At 46.2% G+C, this 27,995-nt stretch overlaps 1 protein-coding gene across 2 annotated transcripts in view; it reads left to right on the top strand.

Moving 5' to 3' along the window:
• The window catches only part of PRKCE (protein kinase C epsilon), a 514,416-nt gene that overhangs the window by 168,062 nt on the left and 318,359 nt on the right, over positions 1-27,995 (top strand). Inside the window, exons 1-2 of one of the 2 annotated variants that reach the window (XM_047782148.1) lie at positions 22,285-22,302; positions 27,761-27,824. Coding sequence is in view for 1 of the 2 variants with exons in the window: in XM_047782147.1 (XP_047638103.1) it covers positions 27,761-27,824 (64 nt within the window). In the remaining variant the exon portion in view is untranslated. Of the gene's footprint in view, positions 1-22,284; positions 22,303-27,760; positions 27,825-27,995 lie in introns of those variants that run through there. The other variant, XM_047782147.1, reaches the window with a different exon arrangement.

Here is a 27,995-nt window from a genome sequence, read left to right as displayed (position 1 = left end):
TTTTTTTTTTTTTTTTTTTTAATCTTTTTACAGATGTACCTGCGACCTATGGGAAGTTGCTGGTCTAGGGGTTGAATTGGAGCTGCAGCTGTGGCCTATGCCACAGCCACTGTCACACCAGATCAGAGCCGCCAACTGTGACCTATGCCACAGCTTGCGGCAACACCAGATCCTTAACCCACTGAGTGAGTCCAGGAATCCAACCTGTAGCCTCACAGAGACAATGTTGGCTCTTTTAACCTGCTGAGCCACAATGAGAACCTCAATACTACTTAGCATTGATGAAGATGTAAGAATTTATTGGGATGCTACAAAGTGGGAGTGTAATAGATGAAATCTTACATGAGGGCAATATGGCAAAAAAAAAATATCAAGGGCTTTAAATATATGTGTTTCTCTTGACCCAGCAATTTGAATTCTAGATAAGAATGATCATAGATGTATATAAGAGATGTCCTTTTTAGTGTTGTTTAAATTATTGAAAAGCTAGACAATAAATATCCTAAATAGGAGGATGTTGGAGTTCCCGACATGGCTCAGTGGTTAGCGAATCCGACTAGGAACAATGAGGTTGCATGTTCGATCCCTGGCCTCGCTCAGTGGGTTAAGGATCCGGCGTTGCCGTGAGCTGTGGTGTAGGTTGCAGACGTGGCTTAGATCCTGCATTGCTGTGGCTGTGGTGTAGGCTGGTGGCTACAGTTCTGATTGGACCCCTAGCCTGGGTACCTCCATATGCTGTGGGAATGGCCCTAGAAATGGCAAAAAGCTAAAAAACAAAACAAAACAAACAAAAAAAAAAACAAGGAAAAAAAAAAACGCAGGAGGATGTTGTGGATACGCCAACATTAAACAAGTTAAGCAACTGATTAAAAACTTGACTCATCAATACTATAGAAGAGTATAGAATCATGCTAATAGAAAACATAGTGAGTAAAATGCAAAGATTTTTCAAAATATATTATGTGGCAAAATTTGCAAGTTCTGTTTTAGGTTTGGTTTGGTGATTCAGTGGACTCTGGGTTTGAATCCAGGCTCTGCCACTTTGAAGCTGTGTGACCTTAGGCATGTTTCTTAACTTCTCTGAGTTTCGTTTCCTCGTCTGTAAAATGAATGATGAACAACACCTCCTCAGGGGTTGTTGAGAGGATTAAGTAACTAAAAACATGTAAAGTGGTTAATCCCATTCCTGGCACGTAACAAGTATTCAGTACACGGTAGCTGCTATTATTTAAAAAATCACTCATGCGCACATACACACACACACAAACAGCTATGAAAGGCTAGAAGAAAGATAATAGCAAATTATCTATGGGTAGGGAGATTATGGTAATTTTTTCCTGTTTTTTACAGTTACTATTGTGAACTTTTGTAATAAAAGCGTGACTGAAAATCCACAGGGGCAGAGAAAGTGGGAGGAAAAAAAAATGGTTCTGCGAGGAAAGTACTCAAATGACAGCATGTCTGCAGGGAGTGTGTGTGTGTGTGTGTGTGTGTGTGTGTGTGTGTTTGGGTAGGAACATGCCCCAGGAGAGGGACCAGCCTCTGCGTGGCTCTCCTCTCCACCACCAGCTGCAACCCTATCTTCTTGAATAACAGCAGTAGCTACCTTCTTATTGGGTCTTGCAGGTTATGTGTAATAGGACTTTGGAGCTTGCCAAGTACCAACTTTCAAACATCTTATCTTTTCCGTTCCTCAAATAACCCTCAAACTCTGTTGATCCTGATGCTCAGCTGGTTTAGTGGCCTGTCTGACACCACCTCGTTGACAAAGGAGAAGCCAGGAATGGAGCCCTTTGTATTAAGGGGAGGGCAGTGTTCCCTCTACCTGCTGGCAGAGAGCCAGGGGGACGGGGGCCAGGCAGGGAGCCGGGTGCTGGGCCAGCAGGAGGCAGGGTTTCATCGAGCTGTGGAAGAAATGAGAAGAGGCTCTGTCTCCCTGGAATGTCTTCTTGTTAACCCTAGAGTTGTGCAGAGTTTCAATCAGCTTGGTCTTTAGAGTATGACAGCAGAAAAGGTCAGGCATTGATGGTTTGATGACTTTCTTCCTTTGGCTGCAGTAGGAATTTCACAATCATTTTGCATGATCAGTTGGTCCGTAAGGTAACATTTATCATCTGTTACATAGAAATCACGGCTCTGTTTTTATTTTTTGGCATTCATGGGACGTGTTTTTGTTTCATCAAAGTGTTCATGCCAAATATTTGGGATCGAAGAGGTAAACAAAAGTCAATCCCATGACTTGTAGATTTCTATCTCTTTGGCTTCAGAAGACGGGGAGTTAGTCTGGCTGCCCCACACACTCTTCTGGATTTGAACCTTGACTTTCCTCTGAGCTATAAGGATAACATTTATGAGATCAATACCCCACCGGAAGTTTCAGCAAAGATTGAATAAACTACCCTGGGTCTCAGTTACCATAACAGATGTTTGCTCAGGAAGGACAGGACTCTGGTGGGCAAGTGTCAGAAACTACGTGATTAAATGAGGACATCTAAAGGGTTCATCTTACACTTTAGGATTCAGCCCTTTCCCCCGCTTTCATCCTTAGTTTTTCCCATCTGCCTTATCTCCTTCCCAGGCCAGCTCTTGGAGCTGACAGTTTGAATTCATAAGAACAGAGGACTCAACGAGCCTCTGGCTTTGGTGGAGACTGATCACTGCAGTTTTAAGACAAGGAGGCAGAAACCTGTTTTAGATCTTTCTAATGTCTCACTTTCTCCTCTGCCTGGCTTCAGCACTCACCACGCATGTTTCCAAAACACATATATGGATTAAAATGCGTAAAGGTTCTTGAGTTTGCCACCACGGATATCCAGTAGCTCGCGGGAATCTGGGTTGGTGGCTGAGAAGAAGCAAATGAGAGCAGTTTGCTGATGGCTTGAATGCTTGAATCGACAGTGAATGCCTGAGATATGGGAGGCAAAAAAACGGCGGTAGGGAGGAAAAAAAGCTTTGGAGTGTTGTCTCCAGCGATAGGAAGTTCTCTGTGGAGGGTGAGGCATTTACTGTCCTAAATAAAGCAAAGGACAGGACGTAATAATAATAATAACCATAATGCTGCTGATGCTGCTGATTAATGATAATACATATTTACTCTGTCAGGCATGGTTTCTATGCGTTTTATGCAAAGTAATAACAATGCTATGAGGTAGGTACTGTGTGCAGATTGAGAATGAGGAGTAATTGACTTGCCCAAGGTCACACTGCTATTAAGTGGAGCCGGTGCCCGGGAAGTCAGGCTCTCAAGTCCACTCCCTGAACTCTGTGGTACGGCTTCTCTTGTCTTAAGAACTCTCCTGGCTCCAAATGCTGCCTTTCCTTTGGGACAGTCAGGAAGGACGCCACTCTTGTGAGTCTGGGTCAAGGGTGAACCCAAGAGGACACATGGAGCTAAGTGGCTGTAATCCCTCCAAGCTGGTGGTGTCAGGGATAATTCTCTTCCTCCAGCTTGCTCTCTGCTAGCCTGGCTGGTTATTAGCCTGTGGTTTTCCCTTTTCCTGGGCTGAGGCTAAGAGTCCAGGTGATGGAAAGGCAGTGCATGCAGAGGATGGGATGTGGGAGGTTGGAGGACAGAGGTTAGGTCTGGATGACACCAGATGGCAGGCTGCTTTGTGAAATCGTTCATCTCAGAGCCTCGAGAGCCACCAAGAAAAGCTTTGAAACCCATGCTGGTGAGCTGGGAAGGATGGCATGTAAAGCATTACCTTCATAATTCATTTTTCCTATAAAGCTTCAGACCTAGCTCTCTGGGTACATGCAGAACAATGGTAGGACTGCAGGGAAGCAACAACACAAGGAAATAATTGCATCAAGATGGGTACGGCCTGTGCCATCGCATAGCCCACTGCCTTCGTAATGTATGGATCTGGGGTGGCTGCTTCTTTGAAAAGTAATAGGGAACTTAATGGGGGTTGGAAGTGATCACTGGTCTGGGGAATGCAGATGCAGCTTGGATGCAGTGCTTGTATGGGGCTGAGATGAGCTCAGCAGCAAAATAAAGGAGGATGTTTTAAGAGGGGTGGGCCGAAGGAGTGAATCTTCAATGGGATTTTTCCAGCTGAATGTAATGGAAACATCCTGGAGTTTCAGTTTCTTGGTATTACATCATTTACCAAGCAAGGGTTTATTGAGCAGTTTTCAAGTGCCCAGCAGTGTTCCATGTGCTCCCAGTGGGGAGAGAGGACTCTCAAGGGATGACCTGGGGGAGTTCCCGTTGTGGCTCAGTGGTCAACGAATCTGACTAGGAACCATGAGGTTGCAGGTTCGATCCCTGGCCTTGTTCAGTGGGTTAAGGATCCGGCGTTGCCATGAGCTGTGGTGTAGGTCGCAGACGTTGCTCGGATCCTGCATTGCTGTGGCTGTGGCATAGGCCGGCAGCTACAGCTCCAATTCGAACCCTAGCTGGGAACCTCCATATGCAGCGGGAGCAGCCCAAGAAATGGCAAAAAGGAAAAAAAAGCGGGGCAGGGGGGGGAATGAGCTGGAAGGGATGTAGGTGAGAACCTATCTCCGAGGGACCCCAGTGCGGAGATGGGGAGAAGATTCGGGGGGGGGGGTAGGCCTGAGAGTTTAGGTAGATTTTATCTGGGCTTGGTAGTGTGTATGTGGAGGGGAGTGGTTTGGAAGGGACAAAGGGTGCTAAAGAAGGGAGGGTGCAATGCCAAAGGCCTGGTAGAATCAGAAGGCAACGTAGCTGAAGCTCAAGGCGCTGGGAGAAAGAGCTGGAAATTCCAGTTGGGGCCGAGTTTTAAGGAATGCTAAAGGCCAACATGAGAAGCTGACTTATGGCAGGAGGAATTACAGAGCTGAAGATGTTGACTTTGTTATTTGGAAGTGAGGTGCCTTAGGGGGCCTTTTGTCCCTACGCCTTTTTTTTTTTTTTTTTTAATTATTATTAGAGTATAGTTGATTTACAACGTTGCGCCAATTTCTGCTGTACGGCATAGTGACCCAGTCATACATATATATACATTCTTTTTCTCCTATTATCTTCCTCATTGTCTATCCCAAGATACTGGACATCCCCTCATTGCTTATCTGTTCTAAATGTAATAGTTTGCATCTACCAACCCCAAACTCCCAGTCCATTTCACTCCCTCCCTCCTTCCTCTTGGCAACCACATGTCTGTTCTCTATGTCCGTGAGTCTGTTTCTGTTTTGTAGATAGGTTCATTTGCGCCATATTTTGGATTCCTTACGTCTTGATCCAGGACCCAAAGGCCCACTGAAGTTTTCAAACCAAAAGCTTCCTTCTCTTCATTTGTTGAGTTCTTGTTTATTCTAAACATTCTGGTTTAGGTATGATTGCTGCAGAGCTCTTCCCTGCCACTGTGGGAGTTTATGGTTGAAGCAGTTAAGGCTCTGAGAGATTGTCCTGGGTCAAGTGGACTTTAGTTTCTTACCCTGGCCTCCAGGCATTCCTCCCCCATGACAACCACCTGAAATCTCATGAGGTCCTACTTGCAGCTCCCACACCTCCAGACAGCTTGTTTAGTTCTGGGGACATCATCTAACACAGGCTGCAGAGAGCCAGCATCTTTAGCCTCTAGGGTTTGGGGAAGCAAGCTCAGGGTAGGGAGGTTGGAGATTTTCTGTGTTCAGAACTTCAAAGGCTCATCTGGGTTAATTCACCCCTTCAAGCTCCCCACCAACCCATGCCCTATGGTAATCTCATAGGCGGTAGGCACATTACCTTTTTATAATTATTTAGAAACCAGTTGATTGATGGAAAGGAGCTGTAGCACCGCAAGATTATTATTTACGTCGAGTCACTTTATTCAACATTGAACACCTAGAAGTTGAAGCAATTCTCTCTCCTAAGTTACAGATTCTAAAGGAAAAGATGGAGCATCACAGCCTGGAGTGAAATCAAGCCACAAATAAATGTTTATTAAGGAGCTCCTTTGTGGGTTGCTTTACTAGGTCCTAGAAGCCGAGGGATGGGGTTCGGGAGGTGGGTGGATGTAGAGTAGGCGATGCCCCTGAAAAGCTACCTGTGGGGATGGGTAGTGCAGGTGAGAAGAGAGTTCCTGCCAACCTCAATGATGCTCAGTCCCAGAGGAATGGCTCAGATGGACAATGCTGGAGGAGACAGGCTGGGTCCTGGGAAGGAATGCACTGGAGCCCAGTGTAAGTCACCTGTATGGGGGTGCTTGGGCAGGATGGTGGCTACGTGAGCCTATCTCAGTTCTGGGCATTTGCAGGGGCACCCAGGGAACACGGGGGACAGTGTAGAGGAAGTGGGCTGCCATGTTGAGGGGCTGAATGTCACCCTGTGGACAGGGAAGTTTTGGTTAAAGAGGTTGTCATGATGATGACTGTATTGTACATCAGTGTGTTGGATTTCCAGGAGGGGATTAGTAGTGCTGAGCGTCAGGAAAGATCTAGAAGCCATCAGGGCGATTCTATGAGAACTGGCACCAGGGGTGTAAATGGAACCAAAGTGTAGGCACAGAAGCTTATGAAGAAGGATTTCGGGGTGACTGCTAAGGTCAGAGGGGCAGAGTGTGGGAGCACAGAGAGATGGCTCCAAGTGTAGGGCCTGAGAGGACGGGCTGCAAAGCATGCTGGCCCTTGTCCAGTGCTCTCTCTTTCCCAGTTCTTTGTATATATCTTTTCAGAAGTAATTGTGTCAAGTCAGCATGTATCGGCTATTGTGTATATAAAATACGAGTGTGTACAAAGGCACAGAGAGACAGGAAAGCTAACGTTCCAGTCATCTCCAGAGGGGAGAAGAGTAATTTTATAGTTTGGGGAAGGCCCAGGGCATTTTAAGAGCAGTTGGTTTCCAGAGAATGAAACTTGAGCCAACCCTGGAGCGAAGTGCTGTGGCTCTTGAGAAATTAGAAAGCAGCCAAAATCATGCGCCCACTAGTGGTCCCAGCAGATGAGGTCAGGGCCGCCGTGCTCCTGCTGGAGCGGCCCACATCCTGCCTGCACTGTGGAGGTTGTCTATGGATGAGTTTGTTATTGGACGTGAAGAACAGCCAAGGATCCCCAGCTCTGCATGGCTACTTTCTTCCTTTTTCCTGGGTGTGGAGGCCCTGTAAGGATGCTGGGCAGTAGAGAGCTTTGTGCCATTGGGCTTTGCACTTTCAACCTGGTTAACTCAGCTGGCTTGGCCATTGAAGTGGTGGGAAGGGTGCAGCTGGGGATGCTGTGGGGTTAGAGGTGTGAATCCATGACATAATCGGGGGCTAAATCTTTCTCATAAGACCAACTTCTCTTTTCTCTCTTGGTTAGGAGTGTTTGCTTTTTAACCTTCTCTCTCTGTAAGGAGAGTTGTTTCTTAACTTTTAACTTTAGCAATGCTTCTCTTAGGCGAACATAAACTCATGTTAATAATTATCCGTATCCTATGATTCATATGTAACAGCCCAAGCAAAATATAACACCAGGTAAGTGAAATTGCTCTTGAATCTTCCAGTTGGGCCCTGGCAGTCACCTCCCTGTAACTGACACCTGTTCCCCCCCCACCCCACCCCAGGTGCCCAGACATCATGCTAGGTCTGGAGAGACAAAGACTAATGGGAACTGTCCCAGAAGGGCCCAGGCTCCCACTGAGGTGGCTCCCTGTCATTAAGCCCTATACCCCAGGTGACCTGCCAGAGAAGGAATTGAACTCCGCTAGGGCCCTGAGCATTGCGTGGAACTCCCAGACTGCAATTCTCAAGGCTTGAGACCTTGGCCCGACAGCCAGCCGCATCCTTCCCACTGCCTCAAACAACACACCTGGGGCTGCCAGGTTGATCAGCAGTAACTTTGATCCTTTGCTCTTTCTGGATGAAAAGAAGTTGGAATTTGTTGGAAAATAGCTCACACCAAAGGGCTGAGCTACTGAATTCACTCTCTCGGAAAGCTTCTTGCTAACTTTGGGTCCCCTGAAGTTAGGAAATTAAAGAACCTGAGTAACTTGACTCGCGAGAAGCCAGTGGTGGATTTTCTTCTATTTGGCTAATTGGGTACTAGGGTCTGTGTTACATCCCAGGAGTCACACCCATAGTGATAAATTCAGGGGGAGGGGAGAGGCAGAAAGGCAACCGTGAGTGGGCCATGCTCTCCCCCCGACACCCCCCCCCCGCCCCAGCCCCAAGCTGCTTGGTTTACTCCTTGCAGGCTTCTGAGAAGAGCATCTTTGGTCTGTCTGTCTATGACAAACAACTTCAGGTTTTCCCTACCTTTCTCTGGCTGCATTTTGTTTATTTCCCAGGTTGTTGCCTAAGCCCAGTTGCACCTCTGAGGGCTCACCCAGTTCTAGTGCTGGCAGCCACAGAGGCATCTGAGACACGTGTGCTCTGGGCAGCTGTTTCTGTTCCTGTGCTGGTGGAGTCTTTGTAACAACAGATGCCAGCCAGAGGGTTACAGCCCCAGGGGTGTGTGAGCACAGGGCATCTGGCTCAGCTGACGTGGACAAGCTTTTCACTTCCAGAGTATGCGCATTGGATGGTGGGCTTTTCCTTGGCACTGCTGGGAGGTTGGCAGGCTTGTTTCACTCTCGGGAGGCTGTCCCAGCCTCCATCCCTGCAGTGTTGAGCTTGCACTCTGGTTTGCTACTGGGGCACAGCCTAGCATGGTCATAGGGAAGCTTACTGGGTTTGGTGGTGGTGAGGTAATCTCAAGGCAATTGCAGGGAATCAGGGCCAATTTGCAGGCTTCAGCAAGACAGTCATATTGTTAACACAATTAGTTCCATTAATCCTCCCTAATCATCTAAGGTAAACAGATGGTCTTTGAAGTCAGGGAAAACATCTCTAGGAAGAAAGGAAAGGATGAAGTGATCAACTCCTTTTTTCTTCACAGCACTTATCATTGTGAATCCTGAACCAAACATTAAAAACAACCACCGCCTACTGTATTGCTTGAGAGGATCAGGGAGAGGCCATGGGAGTCTCTTGGGTGGGGGAGGGGAGGGGAGGGGACAAGAGGGGGCCAGATGGACAGCTATGGCTTGGGTTTATCTACCCTTGTCCCAATGGGGCATTGGGTCAGATTGGTTGGGACCAGAAGTGGGAAGATTATGGGTCAAATGAGGCACCCGCTCCCCTGTTAAGGTCTTTAGGAAAGTCTAGGAGTTCTCGTTGTGGTTCAGTGGTTAATGAATCTGACTAGGAACCATGAGGTTGCGGGTTCGATCCCTGGCCTTGCTCAGCGGGTTAAGGATCTGGCGTTGCTGTGAGCTGTGGCGTAGGTCGCAGACACAGCTTGGATCCTGCGTTGCTGTGGCTCTGGTGTAGGCTGGCAGCTGCAGCTCCAATTGGACCCCTAGCCTGGGAACTTCCATATGCCGAGGGAACAGCCCTAGTAAAGGCAGTAAGACCAAAAAAAAAAAGAAAGGCTGGGGTTAGCTGTGGCCCATTGGTCCGGTTGGAATAGTGAAGTTCTCCACTTCCTCTCCCCCCCTTTTTTCCTCTTCCCCTTCTCTTCCTCTTCTTTATCTCTTCTTATGGAAAATTTCAAACACCTCCAGAAGTAGATAGAGTAGAACGATGGACTCCCATGTATCTACCACCCAACAGTCATCATGACAACAACTGAGTTTTCAGTCGATATCTAGTTGCCTAGATCCCTTGTCCTCTGTGGATTTGTCTCATCTGTTTATGATGAGGCTCCCGGAATTTCCAATAGAGGTTTCTTGTCTCTTCTTTCTCTTCTTCCCCAGATGTTGAATGGGCCAACAATTCAGTTCAATATGGAGGTGTTCTGACCCTAGGAAGCTGCATCCAGAGCAGGAGAAATGGATGATGGAGGTTGGGTAGTGGGGACTGGGGAGGCAGCAGAGGCAGGGTCCATTGGGTGGGCTAGATGGATTGGTAAGTGGGTAGGAAATACCTTCCATTTTTTTCTTTTCTTATTTTTTATTTTTTAGGTTTTTACTTTTTTCTATTATAATTGATTTATATTGTTCTGTCAATTTCTGCTGTATAGCAAAGTGACCCAGTCATCTATCTATCTATCTATCTATCTATATATATATATTCTTTTTCTCATTATCCTCCATCATGTTCCATTACAAATGATTAGATACAGTTCCCTGTGCTACACAGCAGGATCTCATTGCTTATCTACTCCAAATGCAATAGTTTGCACCTACTAACCCCAAACTCCCAGTCCATGGAAATACCTTTTTTTTTTGCTTTTTATGGCTGCACCCATAGCATATGGAGGTTCTCAAACTAGGGGGTCAAATCGGAGCTGTAGCTGCCAGCCTACACAGCAGCCACAGCAATGCAGGACCCAAGCCACGTCTGTGACCTATACCACAGTTCACGGCAACCCTGGATCCTTAACCCAATGAGCAAGGCCAGGGATAGAATCTGCATCCTCATGAATGCTAGTCAGATTTGTTAACCACTGAGCCACGTTGAGAACTCTGGAAATATCTTTTCATTTTTATTTTACACTGTTGACAAGGCTACTTAGCTCCAGCAAAGCTGTCCACCCTGGAGCATTTGTATCCACAGGAATGACCATAGGAACAATGGCTCCCATAACAGCAGCTCCATTAGCCTCATCTTCACCTGGCCTCAGTTCTACGTGCTCTCGACCCTTTCCTGTGTCTTGCCTTAGAACACACGAAGCTGTCCCTGTGGGGACCTTGTGTCTCTGCCACCTAAGAGGGCACCCAGCCTCTTGTTCCACTGCCTTCTTGCAACAGGCCTGGGACTTGCGGTGCCCCAGCGCAGCCCCCCCCCCCCCCCCCCCGCCTCTATGTCCTGACTGACTTTAGCGTAGGGCTGTTTGATAGTGGGGAGAGGGATACTCCATCTTTTAGAGTAACAGCAGCAGACAGACAGGCTTCCAGAAATAGAAAATCCCCTTATGCTAACCTCAAGCATTACTACAGTTTGTCCACATTTTTTTTTTTTTTTCTCATCACAAGAACCCTACCTTGCAATAAGTACTGCATCGTGGTTTAGCGGTTCGTGAAATCAGCACCATATCAGGCTTAATAAAAATTACTGTGTGTGTGTTTATGTGGTGTATGATAGAGAGGGGTTTTTTTTGCCATCTCTCTTGAAGTCACTGACAAAGCTTAAGTCCAAGGCTTTGGACTTTCCATTGTGGCTCAGCAGTAACAAACTCGATGTGATATGAGTTCGATTCCTGGCCTTGCTCAGTGGGTTAGGGATTCGGTGTTGCCGTGAGCTGTGGTGTGGGTTGCAGACGCGGCTCGGGTCCAGCGTTGCTGTGGCTGTGGTGTAGGCTGGCGGCTGCAACTCTGATTTGACCCCTAGCCTGGGAACTTCCATATGCAGCAGGTGTGGCCCTAAAAAGAAAGAAAGAAAAAGAAAAGAATCCAAGGCTTTTATTGGCCACAAGTCTGAGATGTGTGTCTGTTTGGCAGTGGTGGTTTGTCGGGTGGAAGGCAGGAAATCAAAGCGGACTCCACCCGGGGCAGGTGAGGTTGGGCCTCTGAAGCAAGGTCTTTTCAAACGTCTGGGCAGGTCCCTCTCATCTTTCCAATCTCTGTGTTCTCCTGGCTCAGACTACAGATCCACCTCTTTTATCCAACCCCCCCCAAGGCCTAATTTATTCAGAAATTCAGACTTTTTTTTAATATTCTAGAAGGTTCATAGACCATACGTATTCTGTGTATTACAATAATAGCCCCCTTGGATTCTGGGGCAGGCCTTCGGGATCAAACAAATTAATATTTTTGTAACACAAGTTTATAACTAGTCACACTAAAGGGATTAAATACAGACAATGAATAGCCACATGTCAGGGTTTGTTGCTAAAGGATCTTGAGACACACTTCAAAAAAAAAGTCTGGTTTTTAGAGCATTTTGAATGTCAGGATTGTGGATCCGGGTTTTGGGTCTGTACTAGTGGTTTTGGGCCCATCTGCTAGTGACTCTTCCAAACTCAGACCTTAAGCCTGGACCTTTCCCCTGCTCTTGGCTGTCTCAGAGGTGTCTCCAACTGCACCTTTCCAAACCCTGCTGTGGGTGCCCCCTCCTGCCCTGGCCCCTGCCAGTCCTCTCCTGCTCAACCAAGGACCGTTTCATGTTTTGCTTAGGTCCCAATCTCCATGGAGCCCAGAGCCCTCTCTTTATCTCTCACACCACACCATGTCTAATCCATTGGCAATCTTTTTAGCTCCGCCTTCAAAATATATTCAAAATCCAACTACTTCTCATCACCTCCATGACTGCCATCCCTTCCCTTCCACCATCATCTCCCCTGAATTGGCACCATAGCCTCCTAAGTGGCCTCCCTCCATCCTCATTTGTCCCTAAGGTTTATTCTCTACACAATAGCCAGAGCAGTCTTAAAGCATAAGTCACAGTGTGTCAATGCTCAGCTCAAACTCACCTCTGGCTTCCCATCTCGCTCAGCGCAGAGCCCAGTACTTCCCACCCTCTGCCTCTGTGGCATCGTCTCCAGTGATCTTCCCGGGTTCTGCTCCAGTCACATAGTCTTCTACTCCGGCAAAGGCCACGTCCTCTCCCATCTCAGAGCCTTTGCACTTGGCCTTCCCTCTGCTTGTTATGCTCCTGTTATCCTCTCAAAAATCTGCAGGCTTGACACCTTGAGTATCAAGACATCACTTGATGACCTTAGATTAATGAGCACTCAGTCACCAAACTCAAATTTTGAAACTTGCCTTTTTACAAATAAGACATGACCTACTCTAAAGAGAAACCAACGAAAGTTTCAACACTTTAGAAAAGATCTATTAACTCCAACTTGGTTACCTCTACTCTGGGCAATGAACAAACCAGTGAGTATTCTAAGGATAGACTTGGAAATTTTAAGCTTTGATGCCTTGGAAAGACTGAGGATATTTTTGTGCTTGGGTAGAGGTTTATTCTTCTCTTTAATTCCAGCCCTGCCTCCATCCATAAACAATTGTAAACTGTCCTTACAATGTAGGTGGAATTGGTAGAATCTCTCTCATATGGTCTATAACCCAACATATTTGTGATATAAGTCTTTTCTGTGCTTGTCCAAAATATCACATGGAAGTCTGATGTCCGCAATGGAAAGTCATGAATTCAGAACTGTCCTGACATTCAGAGCTTGAATAATTTTCTGATCCCCCTGGCTATGTGCTTCAAGAAATACCTTTCCTTCTAGTTCAGATGATAGTGGGGCTTCAGCACATGAATGTCTTCTTTGGGAGGTGAGCTGCATGAGCCTGTGCATTTTACAAGGCCTGGAACCTCATAAAGGTATAGAAAACAAGCACAGAATTATAAGGAGACTTACACATTTGCAGAGAATGGATGGTCCTTGCTTTCATATATTATGTATACCTAAAAAGCTGTATATTCATTTATTTATAGAAAAAACCCGGTTGAACATTCATACATGCTATTAGGTTAGGTTACCTGATAAGGTAGTCTTTATCACAGAAAACTGGAAATTATGTCAAGCTTCTTATTTAACCTTATTTACTATTTCGATACAAAAATCTAAAAATTTTAAAAATTTAATGTCTTCCTTCAAAATTCAACAGAATCAACTATGAGCATCTGATTAAGGGTAAGATTTGACTGATGTCGACATCCCTGATACATTCCATTGTCTCTGTATTACGTAAGTTTGAGACCTATGCCTGAATTTTTTTTGAACCATCCTTTGAAATTTTTTAAATAATTCTTTACGAAAAATTGTATGTTCTATTGGACATCAAGGACCCATGGGGGAACATATTGCAAAGAATTCCCGTAGATGCAAAGACGGTGACACCGCGTGGCTAGGTTAAGGAACGGTATGGTCATGTCATAGCAGAAATGTTTGCTCATGATCTGATTGACAAAGTCTGTGTTGTTATAAAAGTTTGTTACATGAAAGGTAGTTTAAAGGTTAACAGTGCCTAAGGTGTGAAAATGTGGACCACCCCACCCCACAGAAATGGAGGAACAGCGTCATACAGAGAAGGAGGTTTGATCAATGCAAAGGATTTTTAAACAAGTGTGTTCTCACCGCTTGAGCTATTGAAGCTTCTCTTAAGATATTCTAACTGTATCCAATTAAGGAATATATCTGGCTACCAGCACCTCATAATTGGTGATTAGCATTGTTAACCATTTGACTGGTACTGTTAACCATTTGACCAGAAAATTACACTTTTGAAGATTTGAATTTTGCAAGAAATTATGTAAATGTAACATAACATATGCCATTTTTAACTTGCACCTTAAAGAATTCTGCAGTGAAAATTAGGACGATTGAGTGTCTTTAATATCTTTTTTCATCTGTGGGTTATTTACTGCGATGCCTGAATGGGTTGCTTAACCTCACTGTGCCTCAGTTTCCTTACCTGTGAATGAGAGGGTTGAGCCACATAATGTTCTTTGAGCAACAAATTTATTATGGTAGAAAATATAAGAAAAGACAGTTTAGAAAAACTACGGATATGCACAAAGAAAAAAATTGCACAATATTTTACTCCCCTGTAGATAACATTTTTTAAATTGTCTTTTTAGGGCCACACCCACAGCATATGGAAATTCCCAGGCTAGGGGGCAAATTAGACCTACAGCTGCCAGCCTACACCACAGCCATGCCATATCTGGCAGAGTCTGCAACCTACACCACAATTCACCAGATGGTTTAACTGACTGAGAGAGGCCAGGGAATGAAGCCAGTCCTCATGGATACTAGTCAAGTTCATTACTGCTGAGCCACGATGGGAACTCCTTTTTTTTTTTTCCCCTGTAGGTAACTTTTTTCCTTTGTGTATATACCTACTCATACACATTTTATTTTTTAGAAAATCGGATCATGGTATACATATTCCTTTATAATCTCATTTTTCCTCCACTTTTAATACCGTATTTTGAGTATTTTTCCCTGTCATTCAGTATAGTTCTACAAGATTTTTTTCATGGTGGCATGGTATCCAATGATTTGAATATGCCATAATTTATTTAACTAGTTTGCTATTATTGGACAATTAGTTTCTAATTTTACACTCTTGGAAATGTTGTGACAATGATCCTTGTATTTAAATCTTTTTGCACATGTGTGATTTGGGATAAATTCCCAGAAATGGAATTGCTGGGTCAAAGGATTTTTGTTATCAATGCCAAACTACCCTACCCATTTTGTGCCAATTTACACTTCATTAGCAGTGTGTAAGGGTGTCTGTTTCTTCTCCACTCTCACCAGCCCTGAATGATATCATTTAAGATGATATGTCTTTAGAATTTACATTCAAGGTGATCTTGGAGCCAATATATTTATTTCTTTGCCTACTCGAGATCGCATTTAAATAACGGAAAAGGGAAAAGGTGGGGGATGCAATTCTATAAGCAGTAAGTGAGCAGAAAGATGCCATCATCAAACTAGTTCGGTGGATTTCTGGAAAGAGAAAGGAGAGGGCATGTGGCAACTACAGAACAGAAATACAAAGGAGCCACAGCCCAGAACATGTGTGGAGGGTGCAGAGCCTAGCCTAAAGCCAGCTGTTCTGTAGAACCCTTAAGGAGCGCCAGGCAAGGAGACTGTAGTTACTCCAGAGGGAGGAGCCAGATATGCAGCTGAAAACAAGTGACTATTTGAAGGTCTGTATATAGAATATGTAGTGAGTATATTTACTCTCTCACTGCTGAAGGACCTGGAGCCAGACCCTGACTCCCAAGGTCAGAAAACAGAAGTTTCTTTTAGAAAGAAATGGTTTAATAGTTTGGGGAGAACTAGGAAAGCTAGTGTGGGGACCCTCTGCTATCATGGCCAGCTCCCACTCTCCAATTCTGTGTTCACAGAAATATGTTGTGTCTATAAACAAACAAAGGATGCTATGAGAAAGGAGCTACAGAAAATAAGAAAGTGCCTCTGGAATCCTAACATACTATTGTCATAAATAAAAATTCAGTGGAAGGGTGGTAAGATATAGTCAAAGAAATCTAGAACATGGACTGAAAGAAGGAAAGTGATGGGAATAGATATGATGAATAGTGAGACATAGGGATTAATTCTCTTGGTCCAATAGCCAAATAATAGGAGTTTCATAGAGAAAATTAAAAGGCCAATAGCAAAGAACAAATAGAAGACTATCTCCCACAAAATCAAAAGAACAATACACTGAATCAAAAAAAAATAAAATACCCTGAGACATATCATGGTAGAATTTCAGGAGAAAGAGGATCCCCAAACTCCCAGAGAGTGAAAACAAAACAAAGCCACCTACTGAACAATAGTTGGCTGACATCAGAGTCCACTGTCAATATTTATGTTAGAAGAAAGTTTTGATAGATAATGATTTTTTTTTTGACCTAGAATTCTATATCCAGCAGAACTATGAATCATGTTTGAGGACAGGCATGCAAGGTCTTAGAAAGCTGGCTTTCTACACACTCTAAATCAATATTTCTATCAAAATGTACTCTACTGGCAAGAATAAGGGAACAACCCAGAACAACGAAGATAATGGATTGCAGCTACAGTGACTACACCCAGCAGAGTGGTGAAAAGAAGTCGTGGCACTCCAGCTGTTCTGGAGACTAGAGAGCAGGCAGCCCAGGTTGGGGGAGGTGGATAGGGAGCATCTCCACAAGGGCAGACCCTGAGAGAAGGGGACCCAGGGAAAACTTGTGGATCTGAGAAAGGCAACTGGTAGAGTGAAAGGGAAAAAAAAAATCCATTTGAATTTGATGCTAGGTATATTCTCTATCGAGTGGCCCATGGATTGTCACATTGGACCCGTGGAAAAGAGAATATATATGTGACATCACTTACAAAGTTATAATATTACGTAAATACTATTAATTCACTTTCAGATTTGGGAACCAATGTGTATACAAGACACGGAACTCAACGACGCTTAGGAAGCAATGTCCATGTTGTCATCGTCGATGGTCTAACAGGGAAGACCCAGGGGATGGAGAGGGCTGCAGCACTCATGTCCTCCAGTTAGAACGTGGAGGGCCAATGGGTATTGTCTATAGCTGATGAACAAGAAATTGACACTTAGATTGCTTTTTTGCAGTTGTAGAGGAGAATAGAGGAGAGACCGAGACTTGTCGTGTGTAATTAATTACTTTCTGAAGGGCTGAAAGTGAAGTGAGATGGTGAGTGTGAGGGAATCCTCATCTGTCTTAGCAGCAAGGTGAGAGCGAACATCTAAAACAAGAAATCAGGAAACTGAGGTACACACATTTTATTTAGGGACATGGCAGCGACAGCCAGAAGAACCCAAATAGAAATTATTAAAATTGGCTTCCTCTGGGGAGTATGGGGCAAGGGACTGTTGCTGCTCATCGTAAGTTCACATGTAGCTTTGGCTTTTAAAAACCGAATACACCATGATGCTTGATTTTGTGTATCTTTTAACAAACAAATAACACAAGGATACAAAGGCCCAAAGAAACTTTAGCTAATTTGATAGGTAAAAGGGAAGAAAAAATCTTACTCTTGTTTGAATTTGTGTCTTTGCTTATCTGAACCAAATGGTTTCAAAGTTGCTGTGACTCTTAGATTTCATGCTTCTATGAGATTTTTTTCTTTTCTTTTTTTTTTTTAAGGGCCACACCCGAAGCATATAGAAGTTCCCAGGCTAGGGGTCGAATCACAATTATAGTTGCTGGTCACAGCCACAGCAACGCTGGGACTAGAATGGCCTCTGCAACCTATACCACAGCTCATGGCAACCCCAGATCCCCAACCCAGTGAGTGAGGCCAGGGATCGAACCGCGTCCTCATGGATACTGGTCGAGTTTGTTTTCACTGTGCTGCAATGGGAACTCCATGCTTCTGTGATTTTTATAAAACTTTTCTTTTTCACATAGGACATGCTTCCAACTCTATGATGCAAAGTAGTGGCAAATAGAACCTGATACACACCAAATCCCCACACAGCAGCATTGCCAGGAGGGCATTTACTCCCTGAAGCTGGGCATCCTGCCCGTGTTCCTGGTGCATAGTCTGAGCCTTCCAGCTGTTGGGTTGTGGGATTGGTGTTCCTTCTACTATGAGCTCCAGGAGGACAATGGAAGGACTTTCCTTTCATTGCTGTCGTGCCCAGGAACCAAATCCGCCATCATGCATGCAGCGTGGGCTCCTTGAGCAGCTCAGGATGTGTTCTTTCCCCAGGATCTCCTTGAGTCCACATGCTCTGGGCTGGGTCCAGGGTAACAGGACCAGTGGGCTGGGAGTTGGGGAACCCTGCTTAATCTAGGCTCCTCCTCTTCAAGCTGTGAGGATGCAGGCAAGCCACTTCCATCCCTGAGCTTTGGTGGCCGAAATGGTTCAGATAAGGCTATTGCCTCCCTCACCCAGCTAACACATGTAAGGTGCTCAGTAAAGGGTGTTTATTAGAGTTGGGATGATTAGTATGAGCAAAAGAATCTCTTTGTGAGGCGCTCGAAGTGTGGAATAACAGTTTAAAGGTCTTGGGTTTTCAAGGGGGTCAGGACCTGAACGCCTTTGTGAGCAGCCACTGGGACAAGGTCCTGCTTGGCTGTGGTATTACAGAGGCAGAGAAGCTCCAGGTTTGGAGATAATTTTTCTCTTCTTTTCTTTTCTTTCTTTCTTTCTTTTTTTTTTTTTTTGTCTTTTTGCCATTTCTTGGGCCACTCCTGCGGCATATGGAGGTTGCCAGGCTAGGGGTCGAATCAGAGCTGTAGCCGCCAGCCTGCGCCAGAGCCATAGCAATACAGGATCCAAGCCGCATCTGCGACCTATCCCACAGCTCACAGCAATGCCGGATCCTTAACCCACTGAGCAAGGCCAGGGATCAAACCTGAAACCTCTGGTTCCTAGTCAGATTCGTTGACCACTGAGCCACTACGGGAACTCCTGGAGATCATTTTTCTAGTTTCACCATCCTGAGTTCCCAACTGAGTTCAGATCAAGAACTTGGAACCCCTCCTCCCCCCACAAAAGGGGAGGGATTCACAGTCTAGGCGGGAAGTAACCATAGTGACCTGACAGCTGATATTTAGAGGCTGCTAGCTGTGTGCTAGGCCCGGCTCCAGATGCTGCGCCCTCTCATTTAATCCTCCCAACACCACAAGGCAGGTGCCACTGACATACTTAATGTGCAGATGAGGAAATCGAAGCCAGGGCCACACAGCTTGTGACAGGCAGCACGGAGGTTTGGACCTAGGTAGGCTGGCTTCAGAGCCTTTCCTCTCAACTGCTGCAATTGGCTTAGCATCAAAAATAGGAAAGGTGGGATAAAACACACAGATACAAGCACAGCCCATGAGAGAGAACACAGCAAACCAAAATGCAGAGTGCAGAGAGCTGATGTGTAGTGGGGATTTGGCACTTGAGAACACCGGAGGCAAGTGGCTCCCTTTCCTGCTGTTTGCACGCCACATCTCCTTGTAGGATGCACAGTCATGCGCCGCCATTTCCCTGAAAGAAGACAGGAAACCTACACCGGGACCAGATGATGCTCTGTAAGCCATTACACACTCCTGACTTTAGGTTTGGCACCTTTGGATGTTTTCTCAGCTCAGGAAAGCCTGTGCACCCACAGACTTATTTGTTTCTAGCCGCCTCTGTCATCAGAGGAAGCCTGCTCTCTAGGTCTGTTTCTGAGCCTGTTGAAAAGAGGAAGCAGGTGCTCGCTTGACGATTCGTGGCCTGTGGAGAGCTGGGGTCTGTAATGAACTGGGCTTTGACACGGAGACGGTGGCTGCTCCTCAGTTGGCTCCTGGGACCTGGTAACGGGGGATGGGCAAGCCATGCGTCAGCCACTTTTGAGGGGCCTTTCCTTAAGGTATGTCTGAGAACCAAAGCAAGCTGTTCTCGTGGGGCTTGGGGGTTAGAAGTAGGTAGTGACAAAAGGGGTTGACATGTTTTGTGACAAGTCAACTCAAGGACATGATTTTTAAAAATCAAATGGTTCAAAAGAGCATAGAGTGAGAAATAACACCCCTTCCCTGATTTCTGGCCCATCAATTCTATAGTTTCCATCCTTTGAGGCAGCCCCTGTTTCCTGTTGATGAAAACTCCTTCTAGAGATAATGTATGCAGAACAGGTGTGAGTGCATGTGTATATTCACATACACACCCATTTTGTTCACGTGGTAGTCTAGTGTAATTAACATATCACCCCTGCTTTTTTTCCCACTTAACATACCCCATAGACAGCTTCATAAGTCTGTACATTTATATTTTTCATTCTTTTTTGAGGCTTGCATAGTGATCCACCAATGTCCTTTAATTTATTTAAGCTGTTTCCTGTTCATGGATATTTATGTCCTTAATGTCATTAAAAACCATTCTAAGGCATTTGGTCTAATTTTTTTGTTTGTTTTGCATAAGAGGAAATTGAGATCCACACATAGAAAAGACAGGATTAAATAATTCAACAGGCTCTCAAACTTACATTTTGGATGTGTTTTTCTTGCTTTTATCATATTTTGATCACAGAAGACAAGAGAAGGTGGCTGTGAGTGTGTTTTTGCACACAGGGGTGGGTGTGCGAATGTGTGCCTCCATGGGTAGGTGTACATTATGTTGTGTGACAGATGTGTTCTTTAAAAACTCTGAATGAACCTTTTATTTTTAAAAATGGAATATGAAATTTTAAATGCCCTGAGGGTGGGAAGATGATTTGTTATTTAAAGGAAAATTGTAGAGCAATCCTTTGTGAAACGATGGCTTCTTTTTTTTTTCCTTTTTCAAAAGCGACTTTATTGAGGTATAATTCACATGCAAAAAAAAAAAAAGTATCCATTTTAAGTGTGTGGCTTGATGTGATTTGACAATTGTATACATTCCTGTCACCACCACCCAATCAACATATAGAGAGAACTTTCGCCTTCACCAAAAGCTCTTCTGTGCCTCTTTGGGGTTTTTTGTTTGTTTACTTGTTTTGTTTTTAATTGAATATATACTTGAATATTTTAAAATACAGCACTCACAAAATCATTCAATCATCCTCTGTCTCTTTGAATCCAGTTCCCACCTCCACTGCCAGACCACCGATAGGCTTTTTTGTCACTATAGATTAGTTTTGCCTGTTCTAGAACATTACGTAAGTGGCATCATATAGTATATGCTGTTCTGCATTTGGCTTCTTTCCCACAGCACTCATTTTGTTGCATGTATAGCAGTTCTTTTTTTTTTTTTTTTAACTGCTGAGTAAAAGCCTATCATATGGATGCAACATGGTCTGCTTATTCATTTTTCTGTTTTGGGGAGTTCCCTTCATGGCTCAGCAGTTAAGAAACCTGACTAGGATCCATAAAGATGCGGGTGTGATCCCTGGCTTCGCTCAGTGGGTTGGGGATCCTGTGTTGCCGTGAGCTGTGGTGTGGGCCGGCAGCCGCGGCTCCGATTGGATCCCTAGCCTGGGAACTTCCAATTTTCTGTTCTTGAACATTTGGGTTGTTTCCAGTATTTGGCTGTTATGAATACAGCTGCTGGGAACGTTTGCCCACAGGTTGATGGCCTCCCAAGCAAATCATCTCCATAGTTCAGTTGTGCAGATCCAGTTTAATATCAGGCCATTTATCCACTGAGCCAGTGTGTCCAAATATGTATTCAAGCCCTGCATGTGCTGGAGAGGCAGGCTTCTGCCCTGTAGGTACACACACTACAGCCTGCATAATATCTTTGCACCACCATGGAAGGTGATTGCCAAAGAAGCAATCCCCCTCTCCCCTTGCCTTATGAAAGTAAGCACTATTGGAAGCCCAGGAACCAAGTGGATCTCGTAAAATACTTAATTACACGTGCACCCTCTGCTTTTGAACCAGCCAAGGCACTCTACCAATAGAGCTAGCAGCAAACTCGTCAAATGAAGAGTCCTTAGTTTAATTGGCCGCTAACTCCAAAATCGGCACCCAGCAGCTGCTCCAGAGCTGCCCATTGTAGTGCCTCCGCTTTTTTTTGTGCCTTCTCAAAGCAGCAGCTCACAGGACGCCAGCTGCGTAGAGGTCTCTGGCTCTGTCTGGCTTGCCTCTTCCATGCCAGGGGCCTCTGGGGATGGTAGCATGGCCGAGGGGCCTCCAGGGGAGAACAGCCAGCAATAGAGGGGGTGCCAGCCGGCCGTGGGAAGCAGGTCCTCTGCTTTGGGAAAGAACCCCCAAGGCTTCTCCCTTCTCCCGCCCACCTCCTCCTCTCTCACTTCTCACCCTCCCCTGAGTGAAAAAGAAAGAGTCTATTATCTAGGACTTAATTGGTGCAACATAGGCAGTGCCAGCCTCTCCTCCTCCTTCTTCGCCCTTCTGGAGACATCCTTTTCTGACCCACCCTCTACCTTTTGCTTCTTTCTAGGTCCTGGTGCCTGATGGCAGCTGGGACGGGAAGTGAAACACAAATTGGGCCTGTGTGAACTTTGTGGGCTGGTCTCAGAGGTTTGCCTAGAGGTTCCCAGTGAAAGTTGAGCCTCTGGTAGGTGAGGAGGAAGCTTGACTGTAACTTATTTTGTTTTTCCCTTTTTATATCCACACCTGTGGCATATGGAAGTTCCCGGGTTAGGGGTCGAATCAGAGCTGTAGCTGCTGGCCACAGTCACAGCCACAGCAATGCCATACCTGGATCTGAGCTGCATCTTTAACCCAGGCCACAGTTTGCAGCAATGCCAGATCCTTAACCCACTGAGCCAGGCCAGGAATCAAACCTGCATCCTCATGGATACTAGTCTTAACCCACTGAGCCACAACAGGAACTCCCTGACTGTGATATTCTTATCGACTTTGTCTTAAGCTCTCACCCCCAAACACAGGCATGCAGATACCTGTGGGTTGGTGACACAGTGGTGACAGCTAAGCTGGCTGCATGGGGGCCTAGTCTGGTGGTCATAGTTCCCACTGGGCAGGTGTGGTGTGGCGGGAGGAGTACTGGACTGAGATGAGACCAGGGTGCCAGTTTTGACTCTGCCACTTAACCCTCGTTATCCAGCTCCCGGGGGACTCATCCTCAGACACTATAACGTGAATGGCGCTCCCTGCAGTCGTACAGCGTATGTGCTCTCACTGCCCATTGCTTGTCTTCCTTAACGTCGGCTTTCTCAGGCGTACCTTACTTGTTCCCTTATAGGAATCCATGAAATAACACTTCTGATGGGCCTTGTGAGTGGTTGGGTACCACCCACCAAAGTGCCTCTGTGTCTATTTGCTTTTCAGAAATGGCTTTTTCCTGGTTCCTATGGTGTGGGCTCTGTCCCCATTGCTTTGTTCGTAACTCGCAGGAGTGGAGCTCTTGTTTATGACCAGACTTATCCCCAAAGGCTGCCATGAAGGGGTGGGGTGCGGGGGTGGTGCGAGGTGTTCAACACATTGCTCTGCCTTAAACTGGTCCAACTGGGGAGACAGCCAGTTGCGCGAGGAGAATGAACCCACAGAGGACAGCCTGAGGCTTAGAGGTAGGAGAACCATGGACTGGATTTTCAGAGAAGGCTTCCTGGGGCTTGAGGGGCGAGCTTCCGGGCTGGGCGGGGCTTGAGAAGGGCGCTCCTGGGGTGGGCGGGGCTTGAGAAGGGAGCTCCTGGGTGGGTGGGGCTTGAGAAGGGAACTCCTGGGCTGGGCTTGAGACCAGGCTCTGTCTGTCATCTCTCCTGGGAGCTCCAGGAAGCCTGCACCGGGATCCAGCTGAAACCCCTCTAAATCCGTTTTTATATCTGAAAAACTGGGGATATGTAAAACCAGCTCCACAGGAGATTCGATGAACAAATTTAGGTAAAACTTCCAATACGGTGTCTGAGGACTAACAGGTGCTCAGACAAGATGTGGTCATCCCCATGCCCACCTCAAGACCCTCTGATGACCAGGGCTCTAGCGTTTTTTGCCCTTGGGTTTCTCCAGGGCTGGATGAGAAACTCTCACTGTAGTTCTACATCTGATACCATAGCATTGTAAAGTCATCAGATGTCCTGGAATAACATGTAATAACATCAACTTTGGGCAAGAAAATGCCTTTGCAGGGGGCAGCGGGGGGGAGGTTCATAGAGTGGAAAGAATGTCACATTGGCTTAAACAGCAGATTTGAAGACTTGGCTTTTTAATACCAACAGCGGCAACAATTACTGAGTATCCTATGCCAAGCACCATGCTAATCCCTGTACATAGATAATCAAAGTTTACAACATGACAAGCCCAGTGTCACAGGACCTGTTATTAGCTCCATTTTGCCGAGGAGCATGCTGAGGCTTAGAGAAGGTAGTTGCATGCTTCAGGCCAGAGAGCTGCTAAGTTCACCCTTAAGTGCCATGTACCGAGGAACTCCTGAGTGCCAAGTGCTTATCACGTGTATCTCATGGAATTTGCACAACAACCTGTTTCGCAGATGAAGAGACCGAGTCTGAGGTGCAGGGAGAATAAATACTTGCCTGACCTGTAAGTGACAAAACTGGGATTCAGCTCTGGTCTGACTCCAAAGGCTGTGTTTGGCTTCCCCATGATTCTACTGCTTCCAGCCTCAGCTGGAGGGGAGACCACAGGCAAGTTGAAAGAGAATCAGAGTCAAAGAAAACAGAGATGCTATCTGGGAAAGCACGTCAAATAAAGGTATGAGGTTCAAGGAGATTTGATGAATAGAGTTGGCCTCTGGGAGAACTAGGAGGAACCTGGAACCCAGGAGAAGGAGCTGAGAATTAACCCTGGGAATGGTTGGGAGGAGGGGGGAGGGCTGCTTTTATGCAGTGCCAGCTGCCTGGTGGCGATGCCAGCTGTCAGCTTGGAGGGGTTGCGCAGGGCTGGGCATCTACATTGCTTCATTATCTGGGCCGCATAATTGTGAGCAGAATTTGCGATGAAGCTAATTTGGCCACGAGGTTGCACCGCATTCCACCCTCTTTGGTACATGATAACCCTCCAGGCCTCCACACCGAAGTCCCACCAACCCTGGGTGGATTCTCAGAGCCTCCTCACTCGGCCGGCTGGGGCTCAGCCAGCACTCTGCAGCCATCTGCCCAGCTTTGTTGCTTTTGGCATGTTTAATAGCTTAATTTCTATTTTTCTGTTTGGCGATGCAGTTGCTCGCCATTGAGGCAGCAGTGGGCGCTAAAATGGTTTCTGATCACTATCTTGAATGTTAATATCCTAATACATTTTATCACCAATGACCTGTCCCCCTTGCCACGAGTTCTCACTCTCCTTTCGCAAAGATAGGCACGCTGCCTGCCTTCCGATAGGCCTCGCAGTCCATCTCATTCCTTCGCTGTCTCCCTCCCTGCTTTTCTCAGATATCATTGTACTTTGCCAATGAAATCCACAGTTGTGGGAAATCTTTGACTTGGAGGATATGAGAAAGTGTTTCATTCTGCCGGCGGGGTTTAATAGGGATGATCTAATCTCTGAGAGGCATACATCATTTAAATTCCGTGCTTTTGGACAAGGGGCCCCTGATACTTTTGAACTGTGGCAGGGACAGGATTCTGGTTGGGCTCTGTTTAATGGAGCTGACTAGGTCTTCCTGTTTGTAATTCAGTGATTGGAAAGGAGCAGGACTAGTGGTAAGGATGCTGGAGAACATTTTCTTTACCCAGAAACTGAAAATCACAGACTTTGAGGGGCAGAGGGGATGCGGAAAGTCATCTCGTGGCATCACCAGTGTGTTATTTGGTTCCCATCTGGATCTCAAGCTCAAGATCCCAAACCTAGGTGGGCAGTCCCCATGGAGCCACCTGAGAGCTCCCTGCCCTGACACAGTGCATGAAATAGCACCTGTGCCTTCAGTGGCGGGCGCTGAAGACCCCTGCTGGTAGAAGTACAGTTTTGAGGAAAACCTTCAGCACTCTCAGCCACTAAAGTCTGAATCTAGATATTCAAGTGGGGCTCATGAATGGCTCAGGGAACCTGGATTAGGAGTGAAGTGAGATGGGGGTTGGGGGGTGGAGGAGGGACCCAGAGAGCATCGGTTCAAGTTGAGTTTTTAGCGCATAGGGAGGATCCGATGCTCCTGGTACGGCTGCCTCTTCTTCCCCTCTTGTCTCATTGAAATATCATTTTAGAGCCGATCAGCTGCCCTCCTTCCTTCCTGGGGGGGGTGGGGGGCTTGGAGGAGCAACTATCCCAGAGTAGGCTCTGGGGATTCTGAACAAAGAAGCTTTTCCTGCCTCCACAAAACTTTATGGGGTATCTCCTGACCAACAGGAGTAAGCCAAACACTAGGGATGCAAATAGAATTGTCATGGTCTCTGTCTAGCTGAGGAGAGAGAGACTGGGACAATGTATCACAGCTTGATAGAAGTCCTGGAGGAGATATGTATGCATACAGTGGGAACACGAGTGCTCGGGTAATTAATCCTGACCTGAAATATCTGGAAAGGCTTTAAGAGGAGGCAGTAACTGACCTTGATCTTGGGGAAGGAGGAGGCATTCACCAGGCTGACCCTTCCCAAAGAGTACTTGCTAAATGCGTGCCTGTTCAAAAGAAAAGGAGGCGCTGGTGGTTCCTGCCCTCAAGAAACTGACAGCCTATTGAGGAGACCAGCCTGGCACATCTCAGCCAGTTGGAGCTCTGCAAAGGCAGATGGGACAGTGGAGGCGGGGATGGGTGCTGAGGGTACTCTGTGATCCAGGGTTTCCGGAGTGGGTACTCGCTCTCGTGGAGAACACGGTTTCTCTGAGGACAGTTCAGACTTTGGAAGGGTGTCAGCTGTAAGGGGCCCAGCCCCTCTGACTTTCCTCATCAGCCTGCTTGAGCAGAGAAAGAAGTCGCTTGCTGGATTGGGACCGGGGAGGGAGGGTGGGTGGCGAAGGTGGATGGAGAGAGTTCAGCATGATCAGCCCTCTCCATAGAAGCCTGCTAGAATCTGTGGTTTGCAAAACCCATGTGGCCAGCACAGCCCCTGAGCATGGGGCCCTTCAGCCTCGCCCAAGCACGACTCACATGCCCAGCTTTGCTTGTGCTGTTGCATCCACCTGAAAGGCCTTCCCTTTCTTGCCTTCCTGAAGTCTTCCCTGGCTGCTCTTCTACACTGGTTCTAGCTCTATAGACACTTTATATCAGAAACTCTCATCATTAAGGAGTATTCAGCATTTTCCTCTCTTTTTAACTCCCTGATGCGACTGTGAGTACCTTGAGAGCAAAGATAATATCGTGTGCTTTTCTTATCTCCCAGGTCCAGTTGGTGTCATGTAAAGGGGCTTCTATAGACAGTCTTGTCATTGAATCCCAGCACTGCCACTTACTCTGGAACTTTGAGCTCAGTTTCCATATCTGTGAAATGGGATAACACAGGCTTTCACAACCTTGACACTATTGGCATTTGGGGGCTAGATAATCCTTTGTTGAGGGGACTGTCCTGTCTGCTGTAGGATGTCTAGCAGCAGACATCCTCCCTCCTCTCATTAGACACTAGAAGCATCACTCCCTCTCCAGTCATGGCCATCAAAAATGTCTCCAGATGGAAGTTCCTTTGTGGTGCAGTGTGTTAAGGATCCAACGTTGCTGCAGCTGTGGCACAGGTTGCAACTGCAGTGCAGGTTCGATCCCCAGTCCGGGGAACTTCTGCATGCTGCAGGTGCGGCCAAAAAAAAAAAAAAAGAAAAAAGAAAAAGAAAAAAAATTGTCTCTGGATATTTTTGTGATACTCGAGTGTCAAACGTCCCCCGTGCTGACCTTCCCTTGTGCAACAGAATTGCTTCCAGTTGGGAACCACTGGGATGACACTACCTGCTGAGTGTGCATCAGACCTCATCGTTACTGCATCTGGAACATAGTAGAGGTTCCATAATTGCTGATTCTCCTTCATCCCTAATCCACCCAGCACTCGGTATGCTGCAGATTGATGGATTGTGTGGAGCTGTGACTCTAGGTTTTGGAGGTTTGGGGTGGAAATGCCGTGGAACTCTCGGGTTGCCCCCGCAATGCACTAACATAGTCACTGCTGTTTTCTTAATTGCAGATTGATCTGGAGCCGGAAGGAAGAGTGTATGTGATCATTGATCTCTCGGGGTCGTCGGGCGAAGGTAGGAGAGTGTGACCTCTCATCCAGTGACCCTTTGTCTTTTGGTTTCTCCCTTCCCTCCTTGGCTGAGATATATTACAGGTGTATTGGCACCCTGTAAAGGAAAAGGTTATTTTAAAGATGCTTATGCCCATGCACCAAAAGGGACCAGCCATCTGTTGATTTTGGTGGA

Source organism: Phacochoerus africanus, chromosome 5 (assembly GCF_016906955.1).
Source record: "Phacochoerus africanus isolate WHEZ1 chromosome 5, ROS_Pafr_v1, whole genome shotgun sequence".
Classification (NCBI taxonomy): domain Eukaryota; kingdom Metazoa; phylum Chordata; class Mammalia; order Artiodactyla; family Suidae; genus Phacochoerus; species Phacochoerus africanus.
Note: the sequence above shows the minus strand (reverse complement) of the source record. Positions and strands in the feature narration are given on the sequence as shown.